The 16,657-nt window shown below is 46.7% G+C and overlaps 1 protein-coding gene across 22 annotated transcripts in view; it reads right to left on the bottom strand.

Annotated features, from left to right (window-relative positions):
* RBFOX2 (RNA binding fox-1 homolog 2) overlaps positions 1-16,657 on the bottom strand; it is a 157,652-nt gene that overhangs the window by 121,760 nt on the left and 19,235 nt on the right. For all 22 annotated transcript variants that reach the window (XR_014935598.1, XR_014935617.1, XR_014935627.1 and 19 more), the window contains exon 2: positions 5,203-5,253. Coding sequence is in view for 12 of the 22 variants with exons in the window: in XM_032444988.2 (XP_032300879.1) it covers positions 5,203-5,253 (51 nt within the window). In the remaining 10 variants the exon portion in view is untranslated. The remainder of the gene's footprint in view (positions 1-5,202; positions 5,254-16,657) is intronic.

The following is a 16,657-nucleotide window of genomic DNA, read 5'->3' on the forward strand; positions in this document are numbered from 1 at the left end:
TAAGGACTTGCATTAAATATACTTCACTCAAACCAGAAGTGCAAAGTTAAGTGGCAAACAAACCTAAAACCCACAAACACCAGCCCTCCTTTTCAGCTCCTCAACAGCAGAACGGTTTGGGCTGGGAGGGACCCTTAAGATCATCTGACTTCCAACCCCCCTGATATAGGCAGGGACACCTCCCTCCAGACCAGGTTGCTCAAAGCCCCATCCCAGCCTGGCTTTGAATGTTTCCAGGGAGGGGGCATCCACTGCTTCACTGGGCAGCCTATTCCAGTGTCTCACCACCCTCACAGTAAGGAATTTCTTCCTAATATCTAGTCTTTAAACTGGAAGAGGGCAGATTTAGACATTTACCATCATCCTGTCACTATATGACCTTACAAAAAGTCCCTCCCCAGCTTTCCTGTAGGTCCTTCCTTCAGGTCCTGGAAGGCCGCTACAAGTTCCCCCCAGAGCCTTCTCTCTTCCAGGCTAAGGAGCCCCAGGTCTCTCAGCCTGTCCTCGTAAAGGAGGTGCTCCAGCCCTCTGATCATCTTCATGGCCCTCCTCTGGACCTGCTCCAACAACTCCATGTCCTTCTTGTGTTGGGAGCTCCAGAAACAGACGCAGTACTCCAGGTGGGGTCTCATGAGAGCGGAGTTAGAGGGGCAGGATCACTGCTCTCATCCTGCTGGCCATTCTTCTCTCGATGCAACCCATGATACAGTTGGCCTTCTGAGCTGCAAGCACACATTGCCAGCTCATGCTGAATCTTTCACAAACCAACACCCCCAAATCATTCTCCTCGGGACTGCTCTCAAGCCATTCTCTGCCCACCCCATATCTGTGCATGAGACCTATCCCAACCCAAGTGCAGGATGTCCTCATCAAACCACCCAGCTGCTAAGCAAGCTGTGATATCCCCAAATTCTCACCTCAACCACATGACAGAGAGAGGAGGAAGATGATAAAGGAAACCTGGAGCACTCAGACAATAGGATTCCCCATGAGCTCTGTGCCAAGAGCCCTGCTGCTTGGGGCAGACAGCACCAAGGGAATGGAGCAGCAGTGCCTCCAGAGGAAGGCCCCACATTGCTGTGGGAGCTCATACATCCCCCACATCTCAGGACGAAGGACTTCCTTGCTGAGCTCCCCACACTACGAGGGGCCACACAATGAAAATAAACAGAACACAAGCGAGAAGGAAGGCTTCCTGTTCTCACAGACTGCTGTGCTGTTCGCCGGGACCAGGGAAGGAGCCAGGCAGCCTGCTGGGGCCTGCAATTCTCCAACAGACTACAGCAACGCAGTGAGCAAGCAGCAACCCAGGGGAACAGGCTGACAATTGGAGAGGATTTAACAGCATTTCACCTTAAGCTTGAACTCCAGTGGAAGAGATGGTGATAAAGCTGTTCCTAGTAGTTGCCATGGGCACCCAGGCTACTCTGGGCTACAGGCTCATCTACATGCACAGGAACAACAGGTCAGACCTGGAAAGCACTCAGACGGTAGATCAGCCTCTGAAATTATGCTGCTGAAGGAAGTGTCACTTGTGACAGGTAATGATGTTTCCACCACCTAAGTACCAAGTCAGTGGCCCAGTTTAATTTCAGAATGGCACTCACGGAAGTACAAGCTTTTAAAAAGAGGCTTCAAATCAACATCCTAACCTGCCTTGATGGCTGAGGATCACTTCCCGTAACAGAAGAGGTGTAACAGCTCTAATACCCTGACCCAGTTCTGGGCATGTGCAATTACCTCCTGCTTGCATAAACTCTCTCCTCCCCTCTTCCCTTCAATGGGAGCTGAACAAGGTGTTCCTGCTCATTCTGTTTCCTTCTGGAGAATATATTTATTCTGCACAGCTTCCAAATGTTGCCACAGAAGTACCAGCATTCAGCAGTAACTCAAACAAATTTTGGACACCGTGTCTAATACACATGAAAAGCACTAAAGCAATAAGACATAGGCCTTGGTTATATTTGGTTATATATATTAAACTAGCTGGCATACTTAGTATGGAACAGCTTTCCAGGGGCAGAGTGTTCTTGATGAGTTTGTCTTTACGTAAAAGTTATATCAGTATAGCTGCTCTAGTCATTTTCCATGTTGAGACAAACTCATCGTATCTCAGAGCTGTTTGTCACAGCTTGGGAAATGAAGCAAAGAAGTCTTGCTTCACTGCGTTTTAGGCAGGCACTCATGTTACAAAAAAAAGAAACACCATTTTGCTGGCAGGCCCAACAGAGGGATACAGAACTGAACAGTCCCCAGAGAATAAGCTCTCTTCACCGAAAGACTTGGTTTTCATCTCTGTTACCAGCATTATGTCGATGCTTCCCATATTCTCCCTTTACAGAATGCCTTGTTCTTGCCATCAGGCTAGCACTAGGAAAAGCAGGGGCATCCTGCCATGCCTCTGTATGCATTAGACACCCACAGAACGAACCCTGAGATCTAGAGTACAGTCCCTGAGAGCTTTTCAGCTCCTTACACAGCTTTAACATCCCCAGCAGCATAACGCTTACAGCAACAGAAAGCCTTCTCATTTCATGACAAGTTTTACCATACAGGTTTAGCACTCACATTCCTCAAGCCCTGTTACCACAAAAAGGTATTCTGGCAGGACGGGAAAGGAACGGGGCAGCTGTGCTATAGGTTGTCTCAAAGCAATCATGCAACGCCTGAATTAAGAGAAATCCAGCCCCAGCATGAACCCATCTGCTTTGCCTCAGTGCTGCTTGCCCGTGTGTGATGCTGACAGAACGCTTAAATATTTGGGAAAGGATACAAGATAAACTTTGTACTGTAGACCTAAGCATTCCCAAATGGTCAGAGCAAGGGTTCAAACCAATCACTGATTTCCATTGGCGGGAAGAAAAACTGTAATAATCTGGAACATCTGGGTATGGTTTAACCACTAGAGGGTGTAAAAACAGCATAGTGAAAGGTTTGCAGCCAGCAATTAGTGGAACTGAGAGCTGAAAGGAAGGAAAAGGACATATAAATGAAGCAGAGCAAGAGGATGCTACAGAAAGAGAAAGAGAGGGTAAGTTATATCCAGAATTCCTAGCAGGATTACTGTGGTCACACAACAACGTGCCTTGAAAATAAACCTCAGCTCTGCTGCTTGCGCTAAGGAAAACACTGCGGTCAAAAGCACAATACAGTATTTACAATAAATAAGTGCAATAGTAAAGTACAGTACCTGTATTTACAAACAAGCGCATCGGCAAAGAGCAAGATGCACATACTTACACTTTCCAGCTCAAATCCAGTTCCTAAACTGATGACAGGGAGAAATCTGACTCAATTGTCCTTGCATCTCATCATGACTTTGTTACGGGGTCAGGATGCACACAATCTCACACCACTTCCTTCCTCCCTCCTGAGTGCAGCAAAGCAAGCGATGCATCAGGCAGCGCTGCCTCTCCCACACCAGCCCCAGCCCGTGGCAAGAGAGGCCTTCCTTCTGCCGCTATCATCTTAGAGGCTCCAATCAGATTAGCTAAAAGCCTTGGAACCTCATTAGCGAAAACCAGACCTGAATCTAATCCGTTTCTGGGCTATAAAGGAAGGAAAAATGTTTACCGCAGATCAAGATATTACCTAGAACAGATAAATGTAGATATTTATTTTTAACAAACATTTGCTAAAATGAACACACTCAAGTGAAACTGACCCTGTTTGTCCACTGTGACACTTCCCTGAAGGTACACGCCATCTGAAGGACACACGCACATACATCCCTCCTTGTGCTCACCCACACAGCGCCCTGTGGGGTTGTGCAGTCCATAACCCTCACTTCACCCCTGGTTGCTGTAAGGCCTCCCATGCCCATCGCCTCTGCTTTAGCAAGCAGTCAGCAACAGCAGCTCTGGACTTACTAATCAGAAGTTATTAAGGGATGAGAATAAGGAAACTCATGAAGCAGGACACCAAAATGAAACTCCAAGGTGACCCCAAACTGCTCCTAAATGGGTACAGTGAAACACAAAATCCACTGCAGACACTGCTAACCAGAATGGAAAAACTGAAAGCAGATGGGAACTGCTTGAAGGAGCCAGAACTGGCTCTGACTCTCAACAACAGCATTCCTTACTTAGCCTGGATAAGTAGGAACACAACTCCCAGAGCATCCCAGCACATATTATCTATCTGTGCTGGTTAACAGTTTAGTATATCCCAATAGGCATTCTGAGTAACTCCCTCCTACACTGAAATTCATACACGCGTTACAAGCACCAAAGGCTTGAGCTCTTCAATTGCTGATGCTGCAGTTCCTTTACAAAAATACCTCCCTTTAAGCCGCTGCTACATACACACAGGTCTCATCAAGACATGATGAAAATCGCTTTCTTTATATAGCAGTACCTGAGAGTATTAAAGAACTTGATTTTAGTTTCATATTATTTGTTCATTACTGAAATGTGCTGCATTATTGATTTTCCGTGCATATTAATTTCCTGTTACACTGGCTCATGCTCTGCTTTGCAGCGCAGAAAACTGAAAAAAGAATATCCTCCATTCCAAGAAGGGAGATTTAATGCGTGACAGTTGTATCTCATAATCCATTAAACTTCATTTGTTCCAAAGCATCTCCTCCTTCCCTTGCACAAATTCATCAACTGGGATTTCTCTGTCTTCTGCTAGGACACAAGAGAATGCTTACAGTTGCAATGCACTGAACAGAATAATTTTTTACTGCTGCAGAGTGAGAATATCCTGAATGAGAGCAAGGGGTGGGGGCCCTGCAGGATATAAAAGGGAGAGAAGTTCACAGTAACTGGAACAACCCAGTGTGACACGGCATTCCCTACTCCCCCAAACAAAGCTAGCACAGGAGGCTCTTGAAGTCACTGTCATCTTGCTCCCCTAATGCTGGAATTCCCACAATAAAACAGGGGAACACTAAACATCTACGTTCATTAACAAGGAGATACAATGGGAGCTTAAAATGGGCATTTTAAGCTACAAAATGTTTAAGAATAAACCATTTCCTGAGCCGCCGGCAACGTGGATCATTTTTAACTCCTCACCAGAGACATTGCCACATACTGCTGGAGGCCACATTCAGTTCACCATCTATATCTCCACAAGCACTGCACAACAGAACAAAATAATTTCCACACCTTAACAAGACGGTCAGGAAGCTGTCAGACAAAACATCCACAAGTGTACAGAAACACACGCACACATTTACTGCAATCAGACTCTTACTTGATTGTCTCTTGCTGGGTATCCATGATAACCTGAAGTCAGAGGCTCGTTCTGCAAGACAAGAAAACAAAGAGTGAATGTAGTGGTTGCAAGGAATGGAAACCAAATAATTACAGGTCTGTCTTAACTCAGACAAAAACAAGAACACGCGTGAAATGGGGAAAGAAAGAGCAAAGATTACGGTACGCTAACTTACTATTATCCATGCAAGCCAATATACCAAGACTCATTTTCACCTATGGATTGCTGAGTTGTGCAAAAGGAATACAGAAAAATCATAGCCATAAAAATGAGCATAAACTAAACCCACCTTACTCCCTATCATCTCCAATATTTTTTTTTCCAAATAATTTTTACATGCAAGCATCATTTACCACCAGGAAAACTGAATAAAGTAGAACAAGAGATGAGAGAAGCTGCTGCCCATGTCACCCAGTTTTGAAGAAATGCTTCCCTAAACATTAGCCATAAAAGTGTCAACTTTCTCCTTATCAAAAACCACCCCAATAGCTTAGCACGAGATAAAAAGCAGTCAGTACTACTTCAATTACCCTTTCAAGCCTAAGCAATACCTCACATGATAGGAAATCAATGCTCCAGACTCTCTTCCTTCACCCTTGAAGGGACCCTAAGTCTACATTCCTCATGTTAGTGTCACTTTGCTCTTTGGGAACACATGAATCTCCAGCACTTCTGGAATTTCTCCATTCAATTCCCAGGCTCTGCTGTATTTTACCAGCAAAGATTAAGATAACACAGCTTGTTATAATTCCTAAACATTTATTTCTGCTTATTTCTCAGTCTCAGTTTCTTCTCCAATACTCTCCTTCCAACACATCCTATTCGAAACAGACAGAGGCTACTCACATGTGTCCCATGTGTGCATCCTTCACCCTGAGTGGAGGCTAAACTAAACTACACAATACCTTCTTGATGGAATCACAAAATGAACTGAGTTGGAAAGGGACGACAAGGACCATCAGGCAATGGTCATGAGCAGCTCCCTGCAGAGGGCTGGGAGGAAAGGAGGCCAGCAGTCCTCCACAATCAGTTTCCAAGTCCATTCCACTCTCTTTTTATGGCTGACAAGGAGAAATTCCTAAGCCAGCCCTGCACTTTCTACAGCAGCTCTTGGGGAAGGGAGAGACATTGACACAACACAGCAAGACAGTCCCAAGCCATCAACAGCAAAGCTATGCCAGGCCTGCAGCTGACAGAGATCACAGATCTCAGCTACCTCCAGACCTTCCCAAGTTTTTATTGAGATCCTTCAGGTTTTTTTTTCCCAGTGCTGGGATTTTGGGCTCCCACCTGCCAGCTCCAACCAGAAAGGCAGTTTCTGCCCTATGCAGGGCATGCAATTGTGGGTATCATTTCACAATTTACACACAAACATTTTAACACAACATCTACTAAAGAGCAAGACACTAATAATTCAATACACAGCCTAGCAATGCTATTTTAAGTTTGCATTCGTCCTTCCTCTCTTCCTTTTTACTTCAAATCTGCCCAGGGGATTATCTACGGAAACTTGCCAGGAAACATCAAACTTCATCTTCAGGCTCTCACACTACAGCATGCAGGGTATATGAGCTTCAAGGACAGCACAACTTCTGGCAGCCAGTTTCGGGGATTCACAGTCATTAATTACATGGACCACCCTGTGAGTACATTCTTTTCAAGCACTGACAGCCACCAAGCAGGTAAAGTACAAAAGTCCTCAAATACAGACCTGAAGAAAGAAAACAAGCAATGTCATCAGGCTGCACAGGGAGGTGGTGCAGTCACCGTCCCTGGAGGTGTTCCAGAGCCGTGTGGATGTGGCACTGAGGGATGTGGTCAGTGGGCATGGTGGGGGTGGGATGATGGTTGGACCAGGTGATCTTAGAGGTCTTTTCCAACCAAAATGATTCTGTGATTCTATGAAACGCACAGATATTACTTCCTTCACACCCTCAATGTAAGTGCACACTGCAAGAAAACACTTTGATTGATGCTTCTCCCACACAGTCTACCAACCTAGGAGAGTGCAATAAACATCCACCTCCTGTTTCTCTTCTGCTGTGAGACTGTTCCAGGACTAGTCTGAACAGCACTTTGTACACACACATGGAAGGTCAGCGCTTCCAACAAACATGTGTGCCAACAACGCCTTGAATACACAGTAAGTAAGGAATAAATGGAGAAGGTACCACTACAGCTGCTGAAGATAGCAGCGAACACAACTAGAACACAATAATAAAGAACCCACAAATAGCAGAGTAAAACTATTTGAGGGATATCATTACAACAGAAGGTAAAAGGTGAAAGACTGTTACTCCAAGAAGCTTGGAAAAAGCAGACATTAGAGAGAGGGTAGCAGCTGGAACATTAAGGTCACCGAAGGGCCAAAGCTATCTCTGCCTTTCATACAGCAAGACTGCCACGAAGTACCGAACTGCTTGCAAAATCCCCGCTGTGCATATCATTGCTCTAATTGAACCTCGCTCTCCAAGAGAAGGCAAGAAGTGCCTAGGGAAACTGTCTCCTGCCAATAATCTCCAGCACTACCAATTTTACAGGTCACTAATGGTGAATCCAGGGCCCGCTGCATGATTATTCCATACAGAGCTTGCTTTTGTTGTAAACTAAACAGAGCAGAAAGTGAAGGAGTTAAACTCCTGTGCCTGGGATGGGACAGTGCAGTGCAGACGGCCCCATCAGGGAGCAGGGATATGGCCGCCTCACCTCAGCCTGTTGACACACCAAGCTCATCTCACAAAATGCAAGTGAAAAGAGAGGGTGAGAACATTTATCACATGCAGATTCGCTGCCCTCAAACACGCAGGGTCCCTCCTTCCCTCAGCAGCCTGGCAGAAGAGGGAAGCCCCAGCTAACTGGCTTTCTCCCAGCAATTACCTATTTCTTTCTCTACCACCATGCAACCAGACATTCACAGAGAAATCGAGTTAGGCAGTGCTAGCCTGCCAAATCAGATCAAACTGCCACTGGGATGTTTCATTACTTTGTTTACCACTGAAAGACATTTCTCAGGTACCTGCAATTTGCTTTAGAGCAGAGAGAGAAAAATAGGCAATAATACAGTACATCGGGTTTCTGTAGCACACGTTGTGATTTTATTCCAGCCATACTGACAGTCTCACACACAGGCTTCCACACTTCCATGGGGCACCAGAGCATCATTTTGTGCTCTGGGAATAGTCTTCCCTGGGCTAGCCAAGTGGATTGTCACAGCTGTAATGGATCACAGGAGGCCTAAAAGCCTCCTCTCCCTTTCCTTTAAAATTAAGCTAAATTTTCACTTAAAGAGGAAGTAATTCTCATCGACATAAGTTGACCCCAGAACAAATTAATTTTACATCTCAGACTCATTTTGCCAGACTCAACAATCAGAGAAGCCTGATAAGGAATTTTCTTGACTGCCAAACTAAGCCTAAAGCCTGCAAGGTTAAAGCTGCACTACCAGGTGCTATTAGCTCAGTAAGCTAATCCATATTTCCCAAGCCATAGAATTGATTTCCCACTGAATTCAGACTTCATCTTGAAGTGCAAAGCCCATTCAGTTGCAAAGAGAATGTCAGAAATAAGACCAAGTCATCTCTCCACTGGGTTTGCAGGATGCCTGCTTTCTCGACAGTGCGAGGAAAAGCAGAGTGAAGTTAATGCGATTCTTTCAAGTTCCACAACCACCTTTTAGGATCCAGGCAACGGCAGCACAGCTGGGATGAAATAACTCCTTTCTCTCTGCTCTGAGCTCCCACCAGCACAGCAGCCAGGAGACCAGGACATACATGTGGAGGGTGAGCCCCAGGAAGCCAGAAATCCCAGGACTACCCAAAGCAAGGACATAAAGGCGACAGAAAGTTACTTCTTTCATCTGAAAGCAAAATGGGATTTTGAAGTGCAAAAGATAGCAAAAGTTACTCATTTATCAGAGACTTGAGCTAGACAAACAGAAGCCACTTTTCTAGAACACAAAGAATAAGACGTTCACAAAAAGAGGTTGAAAAAAAGCACTGGCAACTAAGCTATTAATCTGTAAGTGGCAGATATGAAAAAGTAAAGCTTGCGAGCCAGAGAGAAATCCCAGCACCGTTCTCTGCAGCTCAGTGGTTTCACTGTACTCTCTGCTCTACGTCCTACATGGCAGGAGAGACAGAAGCCCCAGGCTTAGAGAGGGGTGGGCTCTAAATGGACATTTTGGTGTTCCAGCTATGGCAGGGCAGTAGTAAAATGGTAAAAGCTTTGACATTATTACCAGCTCCCAGGAAAACAGGTATGCTTTCATTAGACCCTTCCCTCGTGCAAATCACTGCATTTAAGCAAACAGGAAATAGCTTCTTCTTTTCCCAAGTGCATCCGATGCATTTAGTTTGCCCTCTCGATTGTTTGTGCCATTTCCCTACCTCAAATTATCTGTGGATAAAATTAATGGGGAAATCAGCATCTACAGCTGAACTACCGATTACTAATGAAAAAAACTGAACTAAAGTAGTTTTTAAATGGAACTTAATGTCACCCTTCTCCCTTGATACTTACCCTAATTTGATACACAGCTCTTGCTAATCACTCTGCAGTTCCAATAACTGCATCTATAGTGTGGGACGCTTCCCTTCAACTGTCTTCACTTTCAATTAAATTTGGATCTTAGCTTTGGCCAGACTCCAACCACGCAGACATCATCCAGCAGAGAACCTCCATTTATCCACTTCCTTGTTAGCATCCTGACATCAGCAGCCCATGTTTATAGGGATGCGAGCAGCGGGACTTAGTCTTTACTCCTTACTCGTCCTCTGTTATTCTACAGTATGTTTGGGGGACTAAAAGCAAGAGATTTTGATAAAAGGCACTTCGCCAAGCAGGATGAACACTGCTGTCCTTGATCACTTGGAGGACAAGTGCTGGCTCACATGGCTCTGGTTTTTCCATATCTGAATTACTCAGGTCGTGCCTTGAGGGAAGGAACACCAGAGGCACCGCCACCATGGGCTCCAGTGCCGGCCTCGCTCCATCGGGGCCTGGAGGCCGGAGGCCCATCTGGGCCCTCTTCCTTCCTGGAATTCTAGCCTGTTGCCGCAGCAACAGCAGCCTCCAGCTGGGCCCGCCCCCTCCAAGTTTTCCCCTTCTCCTAAAAATATGGTGTTTTCAGGAGCCAGGGCAAGTGGGCAGGGAGAGCAGGCAGTGAGGCCATCCCTCATGGGTGTGGGCTGTGCAGGGCCTCCTGCTTCCTCACAGTGCCATGGCGCCCCTGGGGAGCAGCCATCCGGGTCTCCCACCGAGGATGGATGTTTTTCAACACTCCCAAAACGCTCTGGAAGGGGTTGGGCCTTCCCTCCCACAGGCCAGGGAGCAGTGCTGTACAGTGATGCTGCAGGCCAGCCTCTGTGCACCAATGAGGCCACAGTTTCCCTGCATCGCTGCCATCTTGCCACATGCGTCCCACCATGCCGTAGCTCCAGCTGTACTGAAGGTGGTGGACTGCCAGGAAAAACAGAGAAGATGAAATAAAAAGAGGCAGCCCCCCTCTGCTGCTCGTTGGTGTCGGTACAAGCAGCCCACCTCCCCAGGCAACCACATAGCTCATAGCTCGCCGGCTCCCTTCCAGCTGCCATGGGCAGCAGGACGTCAGCAAGGCCAGAAGAGGGATCACCCAGTCCCGATGGGCTCCCCGAGCAGGAAGCAGACTGCAGAGCAGAGCAGCACGCCAAGAGACACGCGCTCTGCAGGGCAGAGACCCAGCCCGAGGTTGTTTTGCTACCCAGTGACACAGCGGAGACGAGAAAGGAAGGTGATGTCAGATTAATAAAAATAGCCTTCTGACCTGACCAGGATTTGAACAGTTTGGAGCAATTAGCCAGGCGAGCTTATGATGTAGCCAGTAAGACAAAACATAGGAGAGGCCATGTCCCTGTCAAACAAAGCAGTGTTGAAGTCACCCAAACTTATCCGTGTGACTGTCCAGCAGGAAGGAGGCATTGCCACATCACTATTCCCTGCTTCATCAAGCTATTTCCTCCTCTCCTCCCAGATTCCCTTATCAACTCCTACCTCCACAAATGGATCCCAAATAAAAGCTTAACTTTCAAATACAGCATATATACAACACGTAGCCTTACGATTTCTGCCTCTTACAGCCATGCCTTTATTCATATGCATTCAAAATACGTATCTTAATTCCAACCTCAGGGAACTTCAGACCAGGGAAATCTTACACACACACGCTACAGGAACAGTAATTAGCTCGTAATAACAGACGCTGCAGAACTGAAGGCACACGCTTGACCAAACCACACACGAAGACAGCATTTAAACTTTCAAGTCTTAAAAATGCAGTATACATGAAGCATACAGACACTCATGGATGCTGACATCTTAAAACCCATGACATTACAATACAGACATCTGTAACTACGCAGAGAGAAGGGATACCTTCATACACAGAATGCACTTCCACAGCTAACCTGGAAGAGCTAAAATGGAAGTACTTTAGTGAGGTTCTCTGTAACAATGCAGACTCTCCTCCAACGTGTTTCCTCCCCCCTCCTTTTGTTTTATTTTAATAATGGAAGCAGCTTACTAGAGGTCAGAAGCAGCTTTCCACCAACTGGGTTTTTCATTTTCCAGCTCAGCCAAGGGGTGTTTTCAGCTTCTCAAAGAGATGAGATTTCATTAATTACAAGTAATTTAAATGTGCAAAGTGTACTTTTTCTTTTTTTTTGGACTACATAAGGCAGCATCTTCTCCCCGCTCGAGGCGCTGAGGAAATATAGCCTGTCTCTGCTGCTCCATGACCTATGCTGGCAACAATAGATCCAGCACAAGTTAAAGCCCCTGGGAATACAGCGCACAGCGTGACGTCTATGATCCAGCAAACACAAGGACAATCTGCATGCACAGAAGTCAATAGCACAGAATATTGATTTCCCTCCTCTTTTTAGTAGGCAGAAGCATTTTAAAATGGCAGCTCGTCTTCCCTTCCACTCCTACTCAACAGGAACAGAACAGGGTTCCTAGCAAGGCTTTAAAAATCCAGCACTGGGGGGCACTTTTGCATGCTGTAATTACCACACGCAGCTGGGGAAGCATTTCATGCGCTCTAAGCCACTCATTACAGGGCAGCACGCTCACGGCATGAGAATCTAGCTTGCTCAAACACAGCACCCGCAAGCTTTTGCAAGGTAAGGAGGACGGCAGAACCCTGCCTTTGCAGGCAGCTTCTCCGCCTGTGCTTTTCCAGGAACACAGGATGGGAAATGTGGGAGGGAACAGAACATGGGAGAAGACACATCTCAAACAAGACAAGTCAGTGGATCACAAACTCCTTGGCCGATCACACAGATATTCAGAGACTGCTGCTCAGAGGCTATAAGGAAAGAAACGCACTCCTACTTTGCAGGAAGAAATTAGAGTTGTTATATTACTTGCAGAAGGGAAGGCTGAAACTAATTTGTGGGTTGGCTGTGAAGAAGCTGCAATATAAAATTAAACCTTCCTTACTTCTAGGGCAATTGGCACAAAAAATAGAGTGGCACAACAACACAATTTGGCCAAAATCATGCTGTATAGCAAGTCCTGCAGGCAAATAGGTGCAAGAGAAAATTTCTGTGCCCTGGACATCCTGACCTGATTGCATAAACTGCCCCAGATAGCTACAGAGATGATTTTTCCAGGCTCATCTTACAAACTACTTCCTCTCCCCACAGACATCATCTCTCGGGGTCAGTTGCTCAGGCAGTGGCAGCTCTACCTCCTGAGAACCAGTGCCTACAGCAACTGACCAGGAAATAGGCAGAAGCCAGTGGGGTCAGAGATGGAGAAATGAGGGGTTAAAAAGCCTGGAGGAGGGAGGTGGCAGGGCTGGGGGTGAAGAAAAGGCAGGCTTCATCCAAGCCCCATGGCCACGGCTGGTTCTGATTAAGCCTGCACAACTGTGGAGCTGCACAGGAAGTGCTGGGGGGAGAGTGAGGGGGGGGTGGTCTCAGTCCTTGCCATCCCAAACACAGTGGTAATCTTTGTGTTCCAGCAGCACCATCTGGAAACAGTTAGAGAGAAACAACTCTCAGGCCTTCCCTCCCAGAAAAAAAAGAAGAAAAAAAAGAAAAAAGAAAAAAAGAAAAAAAAGAAGAAAAAAAAAAAGGAAAAATATTTTAAAAGTCACTCTTAAGACCATTAAGCCTGGCCCCTTCATCCCCCTTCTGGAAAGCTCCTCTCCCTGCAACAGTGGTGAACAAAAGGGCATCTATGGCCTAGCAGGAACCCCCTGCATGGCTCAGTGGCCCTCTCTGCTTCTGAGAGGCATCCCAAGATGGCACTGCAGCAAATGGAAGGATTAGACCCCTCCTAGTGTCTGTACAGCACTATGAAAGTGTATGCAGAGCACTAATCACACCTACATGGGCCAGCTTCAACAATGTCCAGCTGCAGCCAGAATATCTCCCAAATGGGAGCTGGCTGCTCACTGACCATTGTGACCCCGGGAAGGTCTCCTTTCTGAGCCAAATCAGCACACAGACGACAATAAATGCTCCAAACACGTGCAAGAGCTTTAGTTTCATATGAAGGGGAAAGACCCCAGTGCAGACAGAGCACAGCACAAAGGCAATGCCTCCACCCTGCTGCAGAGGCACCAGGGCAACAACCTGGAGGAGCCATCTCCATCCCAAAGGGTTCAGCCTCTGCCCCAGCACACACTCTGGAGACACTGGAGGGGCGTCCTGTCACCTGCAGGCTGCTCACTGGTATTTTAAAAGGGAAAAGGTAGCGACTGTTGAATTTTACCAAAGTAAATCACCCCAGAGAAGTTTGTTTATTCCAGAGGTACTCCCTGGCACACAGCTTGCCATGGCTGCCACCTCCGCAACCAAGAGCAGCCTGCAGGGCTCCTTCCCTCCCTCCCTGCTGTTACCTTTATTCGCCTCTCTCCCACACATCACTATTTTTCAGGGTTTTTTCTTCTAATTAAACACCCAAGAGCTACACATTTGCCTACAAAAATGTAGAAACCTATCAAAACAAAATCAAAGTTAACCTTTCAACATCCCAATTAAGCAATTACGAACGAAGAGGAACGGGACTGATTGCTACTACAACACAATGCCACTCCACCACAGAAAACACATCTTTGCTTTCCTCTTACACCCACTCTATAACCAAGCGCCATTTCTTTATGGGCCACAGGCAGTCTGGATGAGACGTGGCCACATGCCAAGGCCCTCTATAATCAGAGAACGATTCATAAAAATACAGTCTTCAAATAACAGGTTTTCTCAACCATCAACCAAGGACTCGGTGAAGTCCACATATGCCATACAAATCTCCTCGCTGCTCCTGCAGTTCTGACTGCTGTTAAACAAAGCTGCCTTGGGATGCCAGCGTGGTAGCTGTGGGTATGATGCCCCTCTGCCAAGCACATGATAAAGAAAAACCCTGCCTAAGCTACCAGAAATACCCAACCATACCCACACCCAATGGCTGCTGCCATTTCACTGCACACAGAGCAAGGCAAATCACGCTGAAGGCGTTCCAAAGAAAGATTGTGTTGCTGTGCGGAGCACAATTATCCAGTGAGATGTCTTTAAGTGCTCTGAATTCTCACGTCTGGCCCAGATCAGAGTACTAGTCCTGCTTATAAGGGAAAAGCTGCCGCTGCTTGTATTCCACTCAGAAAGGCCAAGAACTTTATGTATTAATGGAAAAACAGAGTGAGAGACTGCCAACTGTCACGTGCGCTGGATATTCTTATACTAGTGTACATCCTGGGTTTAAATACAGCCATCAGCCACAAAAATAAGACTGAAATGAAACGAGGTCCCAGGAACAAAGCAGGCCTGGGGAAGATCAGGACGGGTGTCAGAGACCTTTGTGGCCACTGCAGCACTGAACCACCAAGGCTGCTGCACCCCATGAGATGGAGCTCTGCAGAGCAGCCAGGAGGATACAGCTCTTCCCTGCAGCACCTCGCAACCCTGCAATGCATTTTTCCCTCATTTTACCAGCTTTAAGTTCAGTTAGTGCCTGTGAAGCCCTTAGAAATAGCCAGCAGCCTCCTCACAGAGCCTCAGCTCCACCCTGCTGCCTCTACAGATCATCTAAAGCCACTGGAAGAAGAGAACCAACCCCCAGAGGTCTCAAACTCCCAGACAGAACATTCCTGCAGTACCACACAAAAGCATCAAAGCCTCATCTACTCCCTGCCTTCCAGGCAATGCAATAAACAAGCCCCTTGTCCAGCCGAGGGCTAACCCAAACTGGTTCAGATTTGGGGAGATCGGTTCAGCCTCCCACCAGCAGCAACCTCAGCCCCAAGTGCAAGTCTCATATGGGAGTACCACCAGGCAGGCAGCCCACACTACAGGCCCAAGCTCCGCATATGCAGGACAACTGGTAATGACTGCTCCACATGCATAACCCAACTGCCTTTCCCTCAGCACGGCCCTAACCCAGACCTCCCCAGCCCTATCTTTGTTTCTCCTGCTGCTTTCAGAAGCGCGGCAATATTGCAATCCTACCAGCTTGTAAGAGCAATGGAAATTACCGCTTGGTTCGTAAGCGTGCGTGCGTGGGAAGGGATTGTCATAGCACATTCACATAAATCTTGTTTCCTTCACAATTTAGTCTAAAAAACCTCTTCCATGCGCAGCCCCAGGAGATTTATTTGCATTAAGAAGTTCTATCTCCCTCCCCAAGTCTGGAGATGAAGTGCAGAACAGCAGAGATCTGAAAGAACTCGGCTCCTGAAATTACAGCATGGTGTTTCTTCCTATGCGGCACATCCATCTGAAGGGAACAAAAAGGGAGCGACCCTCCCACCACACACACACACACACACTACTAACACTTTAATTTAGGCACAGAGATGCTGGTGGTGTAGCAAGCTCCTGTACTAGAGCAGACCAAAGGCACTGTGGCAAAAAGTGGCCAAAGCTCCGAACCACGCCAAAGCACCACTGCCTTTCTTTGGTTTCGTTTTTCAAGGTTCCTTTGTAAATACAGCCAACGTTTTTATCCAGAGCTCTAGTTGTAGCCCCACAAATTCAGCTCTAAGTGCTCCTTCCCTCCATACACTTGGTAACAGAGATGAAATCTCAACCCCCTTGAGCTACACGCTGATACAAAGCGCTTTCTTTTAAGAGCATGGCTTTTACAATCAGACTCAGCCAATTTCAAAATCACACAAGCACAGAAGGGCATCGTCTTGTTTCTTCTCCTTCTGCTCCCAAGTGTGAAGCCCTACTTCATGTCTTGCACGCACAGTACAGACACATGGATGCCAAGAACTTGACAAGCCCAACTGCTGAAGCATTGACCGACGCTGATGCTGGGGAAGGTGTTGGTGGTAGGATGGGGCATATTGAAGATTTCACTAATAAGCAGCCTAGAAGTGCGCATTCTCAAGAGATGGTCCTTATTTCAGAAATATTCCTGCATGTCTTCCTGTTCCTACAGCCTCCAGTAA

The sequence above is a fragment of the Coturnix japonica genome, chromosome 1 (assembly GCF_054131305.1).
Source record: "Coturnix japonica strain WE chromosome 1, WE-NBRP24, whole genome shotgun sequence".
NCBI classification, from domain to species: Eukaryota; Metazoa; Chordata; class Aves; order Galliformes; family Phasianidae; genus Coturnix; species Coturnix japonica.